General features: G+C 33.8%; 1 protein-coding gene across 6 annotated transcripts in view; it reads left to right on the top strand.

The window, feature by feature from the left end:
- The window catches only part of ST7 (suppression of tumorigenicity 7), a 288,256-nt gene that overhangs the window by 65,286 nt on the left and 200,946 nt on the right, over positions 1-22,024 (top strand). The window contains exon 1 of one of the 6 annotated variants that reach the window (XM_052001660.1): positions 2,529-2,867. The exons of the other annotated variants lie outside the window; for them this stretch is intronic. Coding sequence (XP_051857620.1) covers positions 2,846-2,867 — 22 coding nt within the window. The 5' untranslated portion in view covers positions 2,529-2,845. Of the gene's footprint in view, positions 1-2,528; positions 2,868-22,024 lie in introns of those variants that run through there. 6 annotated transcript variants of the gene reach the window in all.

Genomic DNA, 22,024 nt, shown 5'->3' with positions numbered 1-22,024 from the left:
CAGTTTTGATTTACCGAATTTGTTGGCATAATCTCTTGGAAGGATAGAGTTTTATTTTTTGGGCTTCCCTCCTGTACCTTTTGTATATTTTACATTTTTTCCTCTGTGTTTTGGATTTTCATAGTGCTGATGCCTTTGCCATTCATTATCTGTTGCACTTTTGTTTTCCTTGCTTTATCATTGTAGTTTGAAAAAAAAATTGATTTTTAATTTTCTCATCTAAATATGTGGTGTAAGCTATGCTAGCACTACTCATAAATAATGGGCTGTTTACCATACAGTGATGATATTCATTTTAACTGTCAAATAGTTAAAACATCTTTATATTAAAAATGTTTTAATACTCTCCCCATTTCTTTCTTCTCTCTTCTTTCTTCCCCTCCCCATTTCCCCTCACTTCCATATAATTGAAGGCATTCTCCATAAGAGTATTAGTAGAAAACAAAGTCTTTATACTTGATATTCTACAATGGTCCATTTTTCTTCTTCATTTTGAAGTTGAAAAATAAAGAGAATACATGATCCCACCCTACTTATTGTTTGTTGATTATAAAAAAAATCTCCAAACCAAATTTTATTTGATCGAATAAAGCTCCATTTTGAATGTTCTCTTCTGATAATATATTTCCCATTCATATATTGGAGCCAAAATTTCTTTAAAAAATATAGTAATTAATCTTTTAATCATAGTTATTAGGTGAGGAATAAAACAGATGTGACCTTGCTTTTTTTTTTTTTAAACTGAAGCAATTGGGATTAAGTGACTTGCCCAGGGTCACAAAGCTGGGAAGTGTTAAGTGTCTGAGGCCACATTTGAACTCAGGTTCTCCTGATTTCAGGGCTGGTACTCTATCCACTGTGCTACCTAGCTGCCCCAATCTTGCCATTTTGATGGAGGAAATCAAATGCAGAGTTCAAGTTGATAGAATCTTTAATATTAAGCAAGGTTTCTGGCAAATTCTAAGGTATGGCTTAAGAGCTACCATATGATTGTGTGCTATATAATTGATCCTGATCATAAAAAGTATTTTTTTTAAGGTTTATGTTGAAATAGACAAAAACTCCTAAAGCTTCAAATATTTTTTATGTTTAGATTGAAAGTCCATTTTCTGAAAACTCTGAATAATTATAGTTAAGATAAACATATATTTCTTGAAGCATTTTATTAGGAAATATTCATAAAATTGTTTTTATACAGCATGCTTACTGAGATTTTTCTTCCTCTGAAAGGAGATATGTTTATTTCTTTTAGAAAATCAGGAAGCCAAGTATCAAAGGAAGCAGCATTCAAGAACATGAATGCTATTTTTTGGTGGTGGTGGGGGGGGGTTTCTTTTATTAACCAGATCTTTCCCCCTTCTTTTTCAATACTTTTCTTTTTGCTGTGATGGCAGCTGTGTGGTCTGATTCATTAAGAACTATTAAAAATACTCTCTCCTTTGATCCTTCTGGATAACTACTCTTGTACTGGAAGACTCATACTTCTACCAATTATAGGAACCATGTAGAAAAACCTCTTCCATGTGGTTCTTTTGCATGGTTCCTAAGAATATGGCAGGCTAGCAAGCTTTTTGTTTGTCAAGTGATTCAAAGTAGCTAATGACTTCAATTATTTATGTATGTGTACACATAGAAAATGCATATGTATTTGGTATATTTTGTGTGAAATGTATATTTTGTACATGTTTTTTACAGAAATGCATGTAACTTATGTAGGTATATATACAATAACTTTAAATGAGTGAGTTAACCTTACAAGTAATAATTCTGACAGGCAGGTGAAATGAATAGTTACACAGTTAGGCAGATGAGGAAGAAGGAGTGTAGTAAGAAAAAAGACATTTATCTATCTATCTGTTTTTGCTAATATATAGCTTTCCATATTTGAATAATAGTTGCATAATTTCTTCTTGTGATCATATTCCATTTTGAGATTCACTTTTGCTTTGCATTAGATTTTTAGTTGCTGCTGTAATGTCAAATGACCAGAATATTTTAGTCATACTTCTAGATATTTGTGTCTGCAACCTTGAGTTGGTAGTCAACCATATTAAATTTAGAGTAAATAAAGGAGTAATTAACTTTTCTGAAATATATGACTATTGTGTGGTTTATATGTGTTTATTTTTCATATATTTTTATTCCTTTTTAACTATCACTTGAAAATTCTACTTGATACATAAAACCAATTTTGCATGATAAATTTCATGGCCAAGTGGCTTCAAAGCATGCATTCTTAATTTATCTTAGTGCTGTTTCAGTCTTAGTGATGTCAGAAGATGAAGTTTTTAACAGAAGAGGGAAATATATGCCTGGCTCTTTGTCTTGTGCATTTTGTGACAAAGGAATTCCCATTTGAATTGCTCTGCTCTGCTGAAGCCCCTTCTGAGCCGCTGGTTAACAGCAGCAGTCCGTCTTTGCAGTGTCCTGACGTCATCCAGTGTATGCATAAGCTCTGCTATTGTCTTACTGAGAGAGCCGGGGTTGGGGATTGCAGTATCTGCTAGCTGCTGCTGTTGCTACCTATTCCTGCCTCACTGCATCACATAAGAGACACGTCGGCCTTCCCCTGTCTATTGGATTTAAAAGAGCAGCTCCTGATTTTTATTTTGGTTCTAAAGGAGACCTTTGCTTTTCACTTACATGGGAGAAAACTGAAGCGTGTGAGAGGAGAATCTGGCAGCTGGATTCAGCCTGGACTGCATTGTCTGGCTTCATGACCCCTGCTGTGTAGTCGTTTCATCTCTTCTCTCTCACACTCATTCTTTCCTCTTTTTAAAAAATCTTTCTACTTCCTTTTTTTTTTTTTTTTTTTTTTTTTAAAGAGCAGCATCTGGGGCCAGCCATGTTTGGCACTGAATCTTCATGTAAGTAAATGTATCCCACTTCTTTCCTATTTAGAAGGTTGTTTGGTGTCATGGTTTCATTCATCAGGAGTTTGTGCTCTCTTAGCCTTAGGTCATTAGCAAAAGCTGTGTTTTTTGGTCTGTTTACAAAGGAATTGATCTCAGAGAAATGACTCCCTTTTAACTGGGTGGTGCATCTTTGAAACTGGAGATGTCAGTCAGTATGGTCAAAACCAGGCCTAGGGGAGGGAGAAAGAGAGGAGCTCTCTGATTTAGGCAGTTTCCCTTGAATGTGTTAATTGGAGGATAAGTCTGTCAGTGATCTTTATTGTTATATGTTCAGTCATGGTTATGGTGTTCAGATTTGATGTCATTCCTTGAAGGATTCAAGAAGAGGGTTCTGATGAGAATAGAAAGGAGAGGCTTGAAAAATGTTTCTTAAGGGAGAAGGGGTGCTATTATATTCTCTCCCTTTCATTTTTAAAACAAAAGAGTAGATTTAATTTTATAAGTGAAAAAGCAAATCCATTTTATTTCAGAAAATTGAGCCATTTTATATGTTAAATTTACATTCAATGACTAAAGCAGTGATCCAGCATTTTCTGTATGACTAAACTTATGCAGTGAAACCTGAAAACCTTGTACAGTGGGCAGTATCATCTTAAAAAGCTTAACTTGATGCTAAAAATGATGACATATAAGTTATTGCATATAAGGTTTATTTAATAATAAATGTAGAATAGCATAATTTAAATGTGCTGTATTACCCTGCAGAGCATATTAATGACTGCCTCATATCCAGAAAGAGGGTAAAGAATTATTTCTACATGGTAGCAACTTGTAAGCAATAGGACATTTTAAAATTTAGCAACTAGCTGCCTTGTTTTGCAGAATAAGAAAGAGTTGGGCATATGTTTTTTCTCATAAACTTGAATTGTGGCATTTTCCTTAGATGGTCAAAATTAATATTTTTGCATAGCTCATTATTTGCTTAGAGCAGTTACCTAACAATGTAATAATTCTCAGGTTTTATTTTTAAAAATTGTTTCCTGGAAGAATTTTCTTGTGGGATTAATTAATCCTGTTGTTTCATGGTGGCAGCTTTGCTTTCCTTGACACTGGCCCAATGACCCATCAAGGTCAGAAAAGAATAAAAATGAAATTTCATTCATGATCTTTCACATTTTTATGTTTTGAAGAATAATCTCTTTTTCCTAATACTTCAATTTACTTTTTGCCATTTATAAGGGATTCCATTTAGAATCATGCTTTTGCTAAGAACTTAATAGTCAGTGACTAAGATCTTCCAATTCCTTCTTAGTCAAGGAATTCTATTTGTTCAGGTGTACAAATATAGGCACAGACACACACATACTTGAGAAATTTGAGTTTTATACAAATGAAGTTGTCTGATAGGCTTTGGAATCTTAACTGGATGCTCTTAATATTGTTTAACTAAGTATATCACAAAGGAATAGCTTCTTAATCTTTTGAACAGAATTTTATCCATGTGCTATCTGGTTTGTCTGAAGATTGCTGGTTGCTTTTGGTCTCCATGGCTACCACCAGATCATTGAATCATAAGGGGGGGAAGGGGATTTGGAAAGGAAAGGTGCTAGAAAATACTTCTTACTCTATAATAGTTTTTGTTGTTTTTGTTGTTGTTGTTGTTAAAACCTTTTTGTTTTGTTTTGTTAAACCTTTTTGAACGGTAGGGTTAGAATTATGTCCATAGTTATGTCCATAATCCATAGTCAAAAGTATCCATGAACAGTCTTAGCACAGAGAAGGGTAGGTGCCTTAAAGCTTACATTCAAAGGAAAGTCAAGTCTTTTGTCTTGCCTATTGGCATGTATTTATTTTTTTGTTGTTGTATATGTGTGTATCTGGGGAGGTTTTTTTTATATTAGGGATTGAAGCTAAACAAAGTTAATTTGTTATATGGAATTCTAAAAAGTTAGAAGGAATCGAGTTTGTTATCTATAATAGAATTATTACATTTCCCTCATCTGGCACAGAGTGTTAGCTTTTTATTTTGTGCAAAGATGGAGTTGTTTCTTACCTACCTTAATGTAGGTTATCACTTTTAACCTTGAAATTTTGCCAAGGTCTATTATATTTCTTTTTAACAAATGTTAGTTGTCTGAAGAAGTCTCTTTTTTTTCCCCCCCCCTTTAGGGACATCTTTTTTTCTTTGTTTCTTTCTAAAAGAAATCATGTTTTAAAAGTCTTCCATTGTCTCCATGCTGAATTAGACTGTTTTTATGTTTTAGGCCTTTAAGGTCAGCAATTTACAGCCTCCTAGAGTGTCACATTACACAATATTCTATCCTACTAAAAGTCTACTGCTTGATTCCTTAATCTGCTTATAAAAAATACTTGAAAGTGATGAAAAGATAACTGATAGAAGCAGTACTTACAACTCTTCTAAGAGAAAGATGTCTATGCTTGTTAATGTTAAGAATATTAATACTGTCTACACTTGCTTTTCAGTTTGTTTTTGATTTTCTTTTATAAAAAGAAATGGTGACTAGAACATTAAACTGGGGGGAGAGATTCATGAGGTATAGGAAAACTAGTTAGACTTTCTTAAGAGTTGATGGATCAAAATTCTTCCAGCTCATGAGTTCTTTGCCATTCACGTGGTTGTGTATACTATCCCTAACAGTTTGGATAATGCCTTCAGAATAGCAGGCATCTTTAACAAGTGTTTGTTGAAGTGAATTGAATTTGGCCATTATAGATAATTTTAGTTGGAACAATTCTGCTGCATAAAATAATTTCAGTAACATTTCCTGAAACTAATTTTATATTGTTTGATAATTTCTTAGTGTTAATGCAGATATCTGTTTTGTCTTCTATAAAATGGGGGCTATAGGACCAACATCCTCTTACAAGATGTAAAAGGAGAAAAATTACCCTGACATGGATTCTGTCAATATAAAGTAATTATTAAATAAAATAAAATAAAATATTTTTAAAGAAAGATGTAAAAGGAGAATTTCTTCAGGCAAAATACTTTGAGTTCTTCTGGAAGTACACTGGCAAAAAATATTTTTAGTTTTCAAAATATATAGTTTGGGACCAAAGTTTCATTTAAAAGTATTTTTAAACTTAACATTCCAAGTTGATAATTTGAAGAGTCCAAAGACCTCTTTTAAAAAGTGATGTTGATTTAAAAAAAAAAGTTATTATCTATTCTAGATAGGTTGGCAAGGAAAATTGAAACTATCCTGTATTTATTACAACAGACATCGCATAAAACATAGCAACCTGATAAAACATAGCAACCTGATAAAGGCAGAGATTCTCTAAAAAGTAGCTCAAACAAGATTAAATTCTATTCAATTAATATTTATTAGACTTTATTCTCCTGGGTACTGAAATCACTCCCTAGTGACTAACTCTCCAGGACATTAGGGTACCACTTAAAGTGTCATTGTATCTGTAATTGTGCCCTAATGGCCAGAAAGTGTTAATGGGCTTCCCTGAACACATGACTTGCTAACTAGACTGACATAGGCACTAAATAGTGAGCAGATTTGTCTAGAGTAGTGTGATTTGGGGGCCATACCTGTAAGGATAAGCTGGGCAGAGTACCTAACACCCTCAATGTTTTTTTTTTTTTTTTATTAGTGAAATCATATTAAAATGTCAATTTAGGATATTGAAGAGGAAAAAAAAAATAACAACAGGGCCAGCCTACTGGATATATGTAAAAGGGAAGTAGATTTGGGGGTGGGAGGAGAGAGGAAAGAAGGTATATTTTTATTTAATTAAAAGTGTCAAAGAAAGGAAATAAATTTTTAAAAGTTTAAAAAAAAGCATCTAATAAAGGCATCTCAACTTACCTCTTTTTTCAGGGAGTTCTCCATCACTATTGCTCCTCCCCAGTTTTCATACTGTAGGGAATGGTATGAGTGAGAGGACTATCTGGGCAATTGGTCCTGGCCAATTTTAGATGCCATTTAAAAAAAAATTTTGATAGAAAAAGAAAACCACTATATAACATTTTGAACTAGAACTTCGTGTTCTTAATAATATGTCGTAGTATACTTGTTATGTAAAAAGAAGTATTCCAAAGTGATGAGCCATTTTTGTGGAAGACAATCAGGTGTATATGTACAGTAGTAATAGACAGGTCCACACTTAAATTTGATCATTTAAAGACTTCCCTTGGATATGAAATTCAGTCACCATTTTCAATTATTTATTATTTTTAGGCCTAGCATCTTGTTTTTAAAATTATAGCTTCAAAATTGGTAGAAAAGGAGAATTATTTTATTCAATTACCCCTATTCCCACCAGGCATAGTTAGACATCTATGTATTGGTTGAAATAATTTCAGCAAATTCTGATATTTAGTACTATCAAAAAATTAAGCATTTCAATTTTCTCTTTTTCCCTTTGATGATTATTTGTCATAGGAAGCTTATTGTGTTATGAACTCTAGCCATTTTCTTCCTATCTATATCTGAGTCTTTCTAGTAGAAGTAGAATTTTGGAAATATACTTTTTAGATGAAAGCCAACAAAATTACATCTAAGTTCCCTTAGGTAGCCATGAATTTAAGAGGAAACTTTATCATATTTATTCACCTTGAGTGCAACAGAGTAACAGATGCTGTTAACTTCCTGAACATTGAAAAGCAGTGTGGCTCACAGGGATTTAGATTGTGACAAGCTCACATGCTCAACTCACTTGGAAACCTAAAACTCATGTTCCATTTTTGACTCATGTTGCTGTATCATCTTTTCTCTCCTGACAACATGAGGTTCTGGTGTTAAATGTCTGTTTGGATTTCTTGGGTGTTGATTGTTCTCATTGTAACTTTTAATACATTTAAAAATATACTTAATGTGAAAAAGGAAAATTAATTCCCATTTATATTTATAGAAACACTTTAGTAAGAGAAAAATATGGACTAAAAGAATTCCATTTATTTCCAAATTTTCCACCAATATTTCCCTTTTCTAATTTTCTCTCTTATGATTGGTCTAGTAAATGTTAGTCTACATTCTGTCTGGCAAGATTATAAATGGGTTTTAGTGATCTGTTGTTTGCACTGTCACAATGACTAGATTCATATCCTGTGTAACTGTGGGGATTCTATGGGGAAAATCACCATATATGGAAACTTTCCCCATAGACTCTCCCCTGGGTAATTATACAGGATGTGAATCGGTCCTATTGTTTTTAGGGATTCCTAGCCAGAAAAAGCTCTGATTATTTGTAGTATGCTTTTAAAACATTAATAGCAATTTTCATTAAATAAATAAATACATACATATATTATTATTATAACATGCTGAACATATGGTAAGACTTAGTATGGGACATTTAGAAAATGTAATGTGAGATAATTTGGATCTCTTCCCAGTAAGAAGAATTCTACCATCTTATAATTATGAAAAAAAAGTTTATATTTACATAAATATATACCTTAGCACTTAGTTTCTTTATAATTTAAATAATTATCAGATTGAACTAGTTTTTAAAAACTCTTGTCAGGGATCCTCTTTACTTGAGTAGAATAGAAAATTGTAGAATTGATCCATTAGAAGATTTTTTGCCTTTATATATTTTTATTGCATTTTGCTTTCCTAGACTACCTTTAAATTAATAGACTGATATAATCATAATAAACCAGTATCCAAACATGAATTTTTAAAACTTGTTCATGTATACCATGTTAAGAATACAGTTTCCTAAGAGGGAAATAAAACTTTTTTATAAATTGTAAATTTTTTTGACTTACTGACAAGTTCCAGGTTATATGAAGCATAGTCTTGTTAATAGGCTTTCAAATAAATTACTAAAATGCTATCAAAAACACCTCTCCTCTTCTTTAAAACTATCTCCTCTTTCCAACTTCCCTATTCTCTGGATGACAGTCATCCAGGCTGTCAGTCTCTCAAATGTTACCCTTAACTCTCTGCTAGTAAGCATTCAATCTTTTCTATAATCTTGTAGTTACTACCTACATATCTTTTTATATCCCTATTATCTTTATTTATATCTATGTCTTTCATCAAATAAATGTATGTCTACATCTGTTTATTATAATATTTATCCCTCATTTTTTCTCTGCACTCCCACAGCTACCACCCTTTTTTATGTCCTCAACAACACTTCTCACTTAGCCTATTGCAAAAGTCTTTTAACTGTCACCTTGCCTGAAATCTCTCTCAGCTTCAATCTGATCCTCCGCTCAACCACCAGAGTGACATTTTAAAAAAATCAGATCTGACCATGTCACCCTCTCTCCTCAGTGAATTCCAGTGACTCCTTGTTGCCTTCAGGATCCAATAGAAATTCTTTCACTTAACTTTTAAAACTCCTCTTAATACAGCCCCTTCCTGCCTTTCTAGGCTTCTTTTCCTCCTTCATGTATTTAGCAGTCCTTCAGCATTGATCTGCTGCCCTGGATATTCCCTCTATCAACTGTATCCATGACTTTCCCCAAGCTGTCACTTATCCCTGTAATGCTCCTTTCCCTCACATCTGTTCTTTAGCTTTTCTGACTTAGTTTCCCCTTAAAGATTCAGCTCAAGTCTCACTTGTTCCACTAAGCCTTTCCCACTCTCCACAACTGCTAATGCCTCCCTTCTCTCGAGTGCCTTCTTATACATTACTACAGCTCATCTGTAGTTATTTGCATGTTGTCTCCTTTATTATAATGGGAACTTTTTAAAGGCAGAATGTTTTTATTTTTCTCTGTAATGCTAGCACTTAGTGCATAGTGCCTGGCACATAAAAAAAGCTTACTGAATTCTTCTTAATTAATTGATTAATTATGGACTTATCATGACTTGACTATTATGACTAAGAACATTGACTGTTGGTCCTTAGAATGGTTAATCAAATCCTTTATGGATAATCATGATGACCAATTTAAACTTCTAGCAAGGATAAGCAAAATTCATAGACATTAGATCAGAAAAGAACCTTAGAGATCTTTTAATGAAGAAAGTTCTTAATTGGGGTGGATAGATGTCAGGGGGCTCTGTGAACGTGACTGGGAAAAAAGATTTTATCTCTTTTTCAGGGAAAAAAAGAACTTTTTTTTTTTTTAACAAACTTCTAACCTAAATTTAGCATTTCCTCCAATTATGAATTAAAAAAAAAACATTCTGAAAAGGGGGGATGTCTATAGACTTCACCACACTGCCAAAGAGGACCAAGACATATAAAAAAGATTAAGGATGCTTTATTTAGTACAAATGCTTTAATTTTATAAAGAAGGTAGTCCAGATTCAGGAAATTACTTTTTCCCTCCAAGTTTACATAGCAATAAATAATAAGTAGTTTGGGGATCTGAATACAGATCTTTCAAAGGATGACAAATATAGGTACTTTTAAGCTATGCTTTGCAGCTTTTATCAGTGATGGTTCTACCTTCATATAATCATGTATAATGTGTTTTCTAAATAGTGGAAGGAAGAAAAAGGATTCCATTTTTACCTTTGAAAGAAAAAAATTTTTTTCAAACCTTGAAAGAGAATTTACTTTCAAACAATTTTATTGTGGCTCCTTGGAAACATGACTCTTCATATTGACTTCAGATTGACTAGTAAACCTTTATCTACATGTATATCTAACTGATAAAAGTTAATTTGGTATCTAGCTGTGAAATTCCAGAAGAGAAATTCATTAAAAGACAAGAACCTAATAATATGGTTCCCTGGGACTGGTAGAGATATTTTTTTTTAAAGATAATCAGAGCAAAGTAGGCACTAGATGCCTTTCAGGAATTGTATCTTGCATTTCACTGTTAGCTTGATCAGTAAATTGAAAGTTCAGGATGCAGTTCTTTATATTTACTGCCACTCTGATGTTTTCCTTACCCACTGACTCTTAACCTAGCTTCTTTTTCTTCTCCAGCCATGTTAAGTAAGGCACACTTTAAAAACACACCAATGCTCAGAGGCTTAGTCACATAGTCATTGCCCTCTTTGGGTTTTCTTATTAGGCAGAAGTCAGTTCTAAGTTCTCTTTGCCATCATATAGATGTGTATCTCCACTCCTTTGTAAGTTTCACAATGTAAGGAGCAAAAACTATTATTTTATTTGCAGGCTCTTTTATATTTCCCAATAAGTGTTCTTCATAGCGAAAATGCATATTAAGTTCCTCTTAGTTCACAACTGGGGTCAAATTTTATTGAAATCAATTTTTTTGATTTTGTTGTTGATATTTTGATGATTTCTGTTTCCTTTGATTTGGGGTGTAGAATTACTATATATATATGTGTATATATATATATATATAACTATAATTTATACAAACACACACACACACACACACACACACACAAACATACATACACACACATATATATATATATATATACCTAAGAATGTCTGTATCTCTTATAGTTATTGATGAATAATGATCATATGACTGGACCCATAAATACATTTGCAAATTGTTGTTTACATTAAAAAAAGGAATTGACTTAAATCTTAATATCTAATTAAATGTTTCACTGAGATGAAGTTTTTAATAGATGCCTTCTGAGTGACTAAAAACACCCAGATATTTTTGTGAGTAAGAAACAGTATTGGCAGTGTACTAGAAAGCATACTAGATTTGTTGTCGGAAGACTTGGATTCAGGCTTGGACAAGACACTTGATCTCTCTGGCCTTTGTTCCCTCTTCTATAAGGATAATCTTTTCAACTCCACATCCTAGGATTGAGTTACATATATATATATATATATATATATATATATATATGTTATATATATATTACCCATGTGTAATATATGTTAGCTCCCTTGCTCCTAAATTGCTAGTGTATTTTTCAGACTTTTATAATTTTATCTATCTATATAGATAGAGAGATAGAGAGAGACATCATAGTTCTGGGGTCTTTGTTATTTTTGCACAGCTGAACAAGAACTGACACTTAATAAGTGTGTGGCCTTGGACAATCCTCAGTTTCCTCATCTTCTAATGAGGAGGTTGGACTAAATGATGTCTTGAATTCTTTTCTCACTGACTTGATTATTGGATGTTAATAATAAAACATGGTACTTGGATCTCTGAGGGGGATGTCTTTAGCAATCTAGTGTTTCCATTCCCAGATTTTCTTGTGCTTTCCTAGAGTCTCCAAACCAGTTTTGATCTTTATCAAAAAAAAAAAAAAGCAGCAACAAAATTTCAGTTTTCTTTCATCCAAATGAGCCACTTCCTTCAGAGTGACTGGTCCTTAATAGACAACCACGAAAAGAAATGAATAAGCCTAGATGCTATAGAGTGTTTCATTTCCTTTGTCATTATCTTTTAGCTTGCTAGTGTTAGCAACTTCTTTGATTTAGCACAGGAGGATGCATCATCAAAATGAGAAAATTCTGAACAGTATTGAACTTTATTTTGTTTTTCCTTCCCTAAATATATACTTTTAAATTTAGTTACCATTTACAGAGTAGGGTAGGAACAAGTTAACACATAGTTGGCCCCATATTAAGTTTTTGTTAGTGAACTACTGTGAATTCACTGTGAAAATAAGATGTTTTCATTTATGCTTCCTTTTTAGAGAAATTTGTTAAATTAAGGAGAAAGGTGAAAATACTTAGGTGACAATTATGACTTTTCCCTGGCTCTCTGTGTGTGTGTGTGTGTGTGTGTGTGTGTGTGTGTATAATTTCAAACAATAGAATGACAGAATCATAGAATTTAGAATTTCACAGGGCTTTAGTCCAAACTTGCCATATAAGTTGAAATTGACCTGATAATAGAAGTGATAATAAAGGTTTTCATTACCAAATCTAGAATTCACCTCTAGGCCCTCTGACTCCAAATCCAGTGCTTTAGGAGTTACATCATAATCATTGTCTTTGGCTTAGTTGATATTTGTAAAAATAGATAAATTTATTTGAGCCCTTAAGGTTTGCAAAGTGCTTGGTATCTTATCTTTGCAACAAGTTTAGGAGTTAGGTGCTGCTCTTATCCCTATTTTATAGGTGAGGAGACTGAGGCAGAAAAAGATTGTCACTTGACCAGGATCATCTACCTAGTAAGTATATGAGGTAGATTTTGAACTCATATCTTCCAGATTCCAGGCTCAGCACTCTATTCACTGCACTACCTTGCTGCCTCACTTAGATAGTTCTTTAGGTAGTTTGCCTAAAGATTCTTACATAATTATATTTCTTATTTAAAACAACCTTGTGAGATAGCTCCTACAAATATTCCCTTTCCTATTGCTTATCACTCAATCAGTGTGTCAGGAATTGTATTAAGGGTTGAGGATGTAAAGAAAGGCAGAAACATCCTCTGCTGTCAAGGAGCTCCCATTTTAATGGAGAAGATGCTGTATAAATCACTAGGTATTAAAAGCCATTTTCATTGTAGATGAAAGGCTGTCTTAGAGGGGAAGGAAGGTATTGGCTGCTTGGGAAACTGAGAAGGGACAGAAGTGAGGGGCAGAGCCTGTAGATTTGAGGGACAATTAATGAAAATAGGTCAGGGCTGCTGATTTGTAGAGTGGATGGAGGGGAGCCAATTATAAGAAGACTGGAAAGAGAGGAAGAGGACAGATTATGAAGAGCTTTATATACCAACAGAGGAGTCTATATTTGATACGAGAGGTAATAGAAAGCACTAGAACTCATGGAACACAGGGGACAACATGGTCTTAACCTGTACTTCAGAGAAATTGCAGTGGGAGAATGGCTTGAGTAGGAAGATTAGCATGAGAAGGAGATTGGAGAGTCCACAAAGGTTTCTCAGTGAGTTTAGCCAGTAAGGGGAGGACATAAAGGATGATAACTGTGGCAGATGGGAAAACCATATGATTCTTTTTTTTTCTTTTAAGAATTGGGGAGAGATATGGCTGTGTTTGTAGGCAGCAGAATACTAAGCCTCGGGTCAAGAGACTTGTCCATGCTTACACAGCTGATTTCAGAGCTGGTAATCTAGAAGCCCCAAGTTTGAGTTCAGGTTTTCCTGCCATAATAATAGCTTGTCTTTGGACAAGTGACAGCCTTTCTCTGAAATTTGGTTTCCTTTTTTAAAAATTAGAGTTGTTGTGAAGATTAAGTGATATAATGTATATAAAGCTAAGTTGTCCATTTGGTGGAATGACCCCATTTGCTAAAATCCCCCAAACTACCCTTATTTTGTAGAAGAAAAGTAGTAACATGCTAGCTTTAGCAATATTGGCAATAAAAGCGGAGGGAGCAGCTTTGCTCTGAACAGCTGCCATTACTATTGTGTGGGGAGCCAGAGTAATTGCCCAAGCAGATTAGGATTTTCAATTTTCTCCTAAACACTGATATTTTATGATGGCGATTAGAAGGATTCGGCATTTGGGAATAAGGTCCTGTGACCTTGAATTTTGTATTAAAATACAGGACATTGCATTTTTATATCATATTTTTAATGAACACTACAATCACAAAAGCTTCTCAAGGAGAGCCAATTTTAAACTAAAGAGAAAAAGGATTTATGATAGCATTAAACAGAGAAAGTGACTCATATATTCTAAGCCAGAATACTGCTAAGTACTCAGAGATTGTCCAGAAAGATTTCACTCTATGTAATCAGTCGACATTTTATTTTGTGAATTCCTGTAGGATTGTATAAGCTGCTTCTAGGTAAAATGTAATATGGGAGAGGGAGAATACATGTAACATTTTTATTTTTATTTTTATTTTTTTATATTTTATTTTATTTTATAATAATTTTATACTGACAGAATCCATGCCAGGGTAATTTTTTTTTACAACATTATCCCTTGCACTCGCTTCTGTTCCGATTTTTCCCCTCCCTCCCTCCACCCCTTCCCCTAGATGGCAAGCAGTCCTATATATGTTAGATATGTTGCAGTATATCCTAGATACAATATAATACATTAACATTTTTAGTCTTCATGAATATTTAGTATAAAAATTGCCTATTACACACCACACTGTATAATATACTTAATTTAAAATATTTTTATGGTGCTATATTATGTTTAAATTCTCTAAAGCCTTTAATAAGCCTTGCTTATGATTCTAACTTCATGGAAGAGCTATTCGAATTATATTTTCAAATTTTTATAACAAATAATATAACATTAAATTATATATAGTTAGTTTTAGATAGAGTTGCAACCAATATATTACATTGTAGTTTACCTTATTCTTTCTTAGCACTTTAAAACCCTTTTAAAAAAACTGACATTTTGGGAAATAATTGATCACTGTTTGCAGATATTTATTTTATATACAAGGGAACCAGGTCTTACTTTGTATAATCTCTGGTAGGTTTTCAGGTAAAAATTCCTACTCATTCAGATTTTCTCTCTATCTATCTTTTTACTGGTTAGTTCTATAGAACAATCATACACAGTAAAAAATGGGCCCCTAATGTAGATAGAGCTTTAAAGTACAAATATAGTTGATATATTAAATGATTAGATACTATTATCTTAAATGAAATTTATAACAAGGCCAACAAAATGATGTTCAATCTGATAAGCTTTGTCTTATTTACCTAAAGATCTCTTCATTGTTAACTTGCTATATCCAAGCAAATTGTTAATGAATCATTTCCTATTACTATGAAAATGAAATGGGGTCCTGTCAGTACACTTTCACTGTATGATTCTCAGTTCCACCAATGAGAAATCACTTTTGGTAACTACATTAACTTTTTTAGCCTACAAGGATACATTTTGTGATAATATTTTGTGCATTGCAATGACTGACTGCAGTAATGGCACAAAAGTGTCTATGTATTTTTTGAAAAGGAGAAAACATTCATACCTGAGAGAAAGATGAGGCTTGATTTCTTTTTTGGTTTCTTTTATTTAATACTTTTACTTCCTCAGTTACATGTAAAACTTTTTTTTACATTTGTTTTTTTTGAAAATTTTGAGTTCCAGATTCTCTCCCTTCCTTTCTACCTTGCACCCTCATTGAGAAGGCAGGTGTGAAGTTATGTAAAACATTTCTAAAAGTCAAAAGAAAACATAGATTCTGTCCCCCCCAAAAAAAAAAGCCTCAACAAAAATAAAGTAAAATAAAAGTATGCTTCAATCTGTATTCAGAAACAATTAGTTCTTTCTCTGGGTGTGGATAATATTTTTTCATCATAAGTCCTTCAGAGTAGTTTTAGATCATTGTATTGTTGAGAATAGTAGTCATTCACAGCTGATTTTCCCACAACATTGCTATTTCTTTCAGTATATTTTACTTTACTTGAATTTGTGGAGAACTTTCCAGGTTTTTTGAGAGCATCCTGTTCATTATTTCTTATGGAAGTACTATTTCATTTATCACAATTTATTTAGCCATTCCCCAATTGATGGGCATTCCCTCAATTTCCAAATCTTTGCCCCAAGAAAAGAATTGCTATAAATATTTTTGGCATATAAATCCTTTCCTTTAAAAAAAATCTCATTGGGATTCATGTTTAGTAGTGGTATGATTAAGTCAAAGAATATGCATTATTTTATAGCCTTTTGGGCATAGATCATAACTTTTGATGTCAAATGGGGAATGGTTCATTCTTTTTATAAATTTGATTCAGTTCCCTTTGAGAAGTGAAGCCTTCATCACAGAAATTTGCTTCAGAGTTTTTTTCCACAATTATCATTGCTAATTTTCCCTCTTCCCCTATTTATTCTGTTCTCTCTCTCTTTTCACCCTGACCTTTCTTAAAAGTGTATGAGGTTTAATTTTCAAAATCTGTCTTTGCGTAGTTGTCAGTATATCTACTCAAAGGCATTCACTTCCCATTCTAGGAAAGAATTTTGATTAGGAACTTTCATAAGCATTTGCTTATATTTTTCTTTTTGAAAGGGAAATGGTTATTTTAAAATGTGCTAAAAATGAGGAAAGCCTTTCTCCTTTGGTGTGTGTCTGTTTATATATATAACATATACATACATATATCTACCTAATACATTCACACAGTATATGTTTCATCTGTGGTTGGTTAAAACTGAATTGTAATAACTTCTAACACAGTTAATAGATTTGCTCTTATAGATCATGTAGTATGGCACTGTTCTATGTCTCTGTACCATTCTGTTAAGCCAAGGTAGCCATTTTATAAATATATGCCATTAGTCTCAAAGGGAGATTATAATTGAAAAATCATGGTAGTTCTTTAATAGGGAGAAAAAAAATCCTCAAAAGCTCATTAGGGCTCATTAATATCATCTTTACATTTTATGGATTTCAACTTAAGTCAGCTATTAGTTGAATTGTTTTCATTTGTCTTCATAGGGACTTAGCCTGGGTAGTTTCAGTTTTTTCCAAGATCAGGATATGAATGTTATCTATGTATGTGTTCTTCTCTTGACAACAATAACAGATAAACTGCTGTTCAATGGTCAGAGCAGTTTCATTGAATATTTGTATTATGATTCATTTGGTTCCACTCTTACTCTTAGTAACTTCAGGTGACTAATCATTATGGGTTTGGAGAGGAACTGATAAGAAAGAATACTCTCTTTGGTCAATTATACATTTTGTATTATTTTTTTAAAGGAAAAAGTGTAGAGATCCTATGGCTCCTTGAAAGAGCACTGAAATTAGAACTAGAGGATATGAGGTTATTCATCCATTCTAGCCATGTGGGCAAATCATTTACTTTCTTTGAGCTTCAGTATTCTCATCTGCAAAATAAAGATAATAATACTTTTATTACCTACTTTACAGGGCTAAGGTGAGGAAAGTGATTTGCAAACTATAAAATCCTATAAATGTCAGACAATTGAATTTAAATTTATAGTTACATTACACTAACTTAAATTACACATTTATATTTTGTAATATCATAGAATCTCCTTCCAGAATTTTATTGTCCATGAAGGATTATTAATTTGGTTTTTTCTTGTTTGTTTATATATGTTTAAGCTATAATTTATTAGTCATTTCAAGATGGAATCAACCTTGGCATCAGCAAAACAGATTTTCTAGAATATTGGGTAAATTCTCTGGAGAACAGACATCAGAAGCTTAAGCCTTGTGTTATGTATTCTCTGAATCCATGCAGCAGGGTATATGAAATATGTATGCAAGAGCATTAACTGATTGCTTTTCAGTGGCACAAAGATGTGCGTCATCCTAAGAGGCAGGATTGAGCTTTTAGCATATAATCATTTTTCTACACAGAGAAGACAGTGTAATTTTAGTAGATGTGCAGACAGATTGATTGTGAAATTTTCTGGTGCTGTTGGAGTATGCTGCTTTATCCTTTCAGTGAAGCTTGTAGTAATCAACTATACGAATGGATGAATTAAAGTTTAGGAAGCCTGTTAAAGTCATTAAATCAGCCCAAACTCCAAGATAGGTATGGTAAATTTTTTAAAAATGTACTTTGCAAAAAACAGATAAGTTAAAAGAACTTATTGGTAGAAAAAGAAAATCTTGCCAGGTTTTCAGTTTTGCTCAGTTCAGAAATTAATTATTTTTAACACCGATTTTTATTTATATATTCTGTTTTTATATCACCTACAATTCCTTTAGGTTTGCCCCCTTCCTCCCTTGCAGAAAGCTGTCTTAAAATGGAATTTTTTTTAAAGAAAAGAAAAAGAACCAGGAAAACTAGTCAACATATGAGAAAAGTCCAGTGTCATATGTAATGTTTGTTCTATATGTGTTGGCTCTTCTCCAGCTTCTGCAAAGGAATGAGAAAAGTGTCTTTTTGAATGTCTTTTGGGGAAGCCAGACTTTTACAAAATTTTCTTTAATATGTTTTGTTGGTCTTGCATTTTTTGGTCATTGTATATGTTATTTTCTTTTTCTGCTTATATCTTCTCTACAAGAAAGCATTTCAGTTTTTTTATGCTTCTTTATATTTCATATATTTGTCATTTTTTCAAACATAGTCATATTTAATTACCATATTTCTATACCACTGTTTGTTTTGTCATTTCCTAACCAATCGTTACTTTTTTTTTTTTTTTTTTTTTTTGGTGGTTCTTTGCTTCCACAAAAAGTGTTATAAACAGAGACTTTCTTTTTGTTACTTACTCCTTTTAGTAGGAGGGTATATGCTTAGCAACATCTCTTAAGTAAAAAAAAAGTATGAAATTGATATATTAGTCATTTTATTTGCATAATTTCAAGTTATTTTGAATAATAGTTGTATCAATTTACTGTCTGTCTTTTCACTACCTTCTTAAAAACCTTCTGCAGTTAATTTTCTGACATTATTATTCAACTGAAACTGCCCTTTCCAAAATTTCTAATGATCTCTTTTTAAATTTTGTTTTCAGTTTCAAATTTTCTTCCTGCTTCCTCTCCACCCCACCCATTAAGAACCTCTTATTTCCCTCTTATTTTCCCAGCATTGACTCATGTCATCCACTTCCCCTGCTTACCCTTAATAAATTCCTCTTGTACACCTACTTCATATAAGATAACTTTTCCTAATTCTTTCTTTCCTTTCATCTCATCTTCCACCGTTTACCTTTCCCCCATCTTTTCCAATCTTTTTGAGATTATCAAAATATAATAGAATCCCTCCTTGACACTCTAAGACTTAGTAAGTAGACTACCTCTATGACTCCTCTCTATATAAGAATGTGAAGCCCCTTTTCTTCTCTGATACTGCTGTCACTCTGGTGCAGGCCTCATGCCTGGATTATTGTAACAGTCTGCTGGTGGATCTGTCTGCCATAAATCTTGGCCCCTCCAGTCCAATCCTTCATTCACCTACTAAAACCATCATCAGTAAACTTCACTGGGTATCACCTTGAGGATCAAATACAGGACCATCTATTTGGCATTCAAAGCCCTTTATAACAGAACCTTCCTCTCCATCCCCTCACATGTCTTCTCCATTCTTACACCTTATTCTCTTCCCTCAATTTCCATTTAATTTTCAATCCAATGATACTTGACATTGGCCTCTTTGCTGTTCCATGAATAGAACTCCCATTTTTTAGTTCTAGGTATTTTTTCTAGTTGTCTCCTGAAATGTTCTTCCTGCTAGTTTCCTAGCTTCCTGACTTCAAGTCCCCAACAAAACCTCACATGTGGCCAAGTTGTTTAGTTGTGGCAATTCTGTGACTCCGTGGACTTTTGTCTTGACAAAGATCCTGGAGCACTTTGCTATTTCCTTCTCCACTGTGTCCTCATTTTACAGATGAGGTACTAAGGCATATCAGGGTTAAGTTACTTACTCAGCTAGTAAGTGTCAGAGGCTTGATTTGAGCTCAGATCTTCTAAGACTCCAGGCCCAGTGTTATATGTATGCACTGTACCACCTAGCACCTAGTCCTGGCACACAGTAGGTGCTTAATTGATTGATGTCTGTTCCCTACCTTCCTGATCTGACTCAGTTTGAGTCTCTTGGATTTTCTGTGGATGGGAGATTCATAGTAGACTGCTGCAGGATTCAGCTACCATGAGTTGACTTGGATCAAGCCAGGTGTAGAGTAAATGAGCTTCTGCCTCCCTTTTGTTTTGGGATGTCAAACTGAGATCAATTAGTTCCTTGTCTCTGAACCCCTGAGGTAGTGAGTGACAGATCAGCTTGATGGTACCTGTTCTTGCACCCAGAGTTCATTTAGAGCACTGGAAGTCTGCCCTGGTGCATCCTGCCTTGATGCTCTTTCTTTCCCAGAGCATTGAAATACTTTGCACATGCTCCTGGCCAGACTGTGTGTCCAGACTTTCAGTCTGTCTCCCTAACCTGTCCTGGGATAGAAAAATGGCTCATTGTACTGTGACTTTTTCTTGTTTTTCCGCCATAAGAATTCAAATTGGTGCCTTTTTGAGTTCTTAAGGGGTTATGCGGGGAAGCTTTGCTCTAATATTTGGTTTCTCTAAGCCACATTGACTTCACAGAGAGGGCAATTTCAGTTGAGTCATCATTGATTTTTTAGTTGCCAAATCCATGTTCTCTTTTCTTTCTTGATCCTTGACCTCTCTGTAGCATTTCAAATCATTGGTAACGTAATCCTCCTCTCTCTGTCTTCATAACATTGCTCTTGTGGTTTTCCTGTCTGTCCAGTTGCTCTGTCTCGGACACAAAAGACAGCAAAAGTTGCTGTGTCTTCATCCCTCATTGTGGGAGTTCATACTGGAGAGTCTTCACTGTCTAATTGGTCATTTAATCAGTTCTCAAGGGTTAAATTGTCTTTCTCATATAAATGATTCCCAGTTCTGTATATCCAGACAAACTTGACACTGGCTTGTAACTCTTCTGAGTTACAGTGCCAAGTCACCAATTTTCCTTTGGACATCTCAAATAGTATATTTCATGTACATCTCAAAAACTCAACTTGACCAAAACAGAACTAAAATTTTTTTCTTAGGCCTTCCACTTTTCTAAATTTTCCCATTATTATCAATGTACCACCATATTATTGATCTTGTTTTTATCTACGCCTTTCATATGATATATATTCTTGCCTATATTTTGCAATTTTTTCCATAGGGACTGGGCTCCTTCTTGACTTGACTCGGACCCCACTTTCTACAGGAGGTATTTCTCCTCCCTCCAACTCCTCCCTAAGGCCTTCTCCTTTGTTATTACCTTCCATCTACTCTGTGTGAATTTTGTTTGCACATAGTCATTTACATGTTGTTTTCTCCAATGGGTGCTCTCATGGGGCAGGCACAATGTTTTTGCCTTTATTTATGTCCACAGGATATAATATATTGGGTTATGTTTTCCACAGAGCCAGTTGTAAAACGTTTATCATCAAAGCACTGATGTTGCTGTAAAATGGAGTTGTTAAGGGAAAATGGGTTTTCTTTCCTTTGATAATCCTCTGGTTAGAGACCTCTGTGATGTAGTAGGAAAGCCAGAACATGTGACTTAAATTTGATCTAGGTCACTTAATACATTGTGAACTTAGTATCTTTCTTCATCTGAAAAATTGGTTAGGAGATTGGTCCCTTTGAATTCCACACCTGTGATCTTAATAAATTGTTGATTGCAGTGTTTTCTTATATAATTTACTCTATGAACCCATGAGCTTTTACACTTAGTGTAGGATGGAGATAGGAACTAGACCCAAGATTGCACTGCAGTTGGGAACTTCTGGATGAAGAAGCTCTGGTCAAGGCATGGCTTTGGAAAATTGTCCAGATCATTGAGAAGATAAGTAACTCGCTGCAGGGTTAACCAGCCAATGTGAATTGGGAGTGATAGACCCATAGCTTCTTGGCTTTGAGACAGGCTATCCATCAGACTTCATGGTCTTTAAACTTGTGCGCCCTCA

The sequence above is a fragment of the Antechinus flavipes genome, chromosome 5 (genome assembly GCF_016432865.1).
Source record: "Antechinus flavipes isolate AdamAnt ecotype Samford, QLD, Australia chromosome 5, AdamAnt_v2, whole genome shotgun sequence".
In the NCBI taxonomy this organism is placed as follows: Eukaryota; Metazoa; Chordata; class Mammalia; order Dasyuromorphia; family Dasyuridae; genus Antechinus; species Antechinus flavipes.
This window is presented reverse-complemented; position numbering and strand designations above follow the sequence as displayed.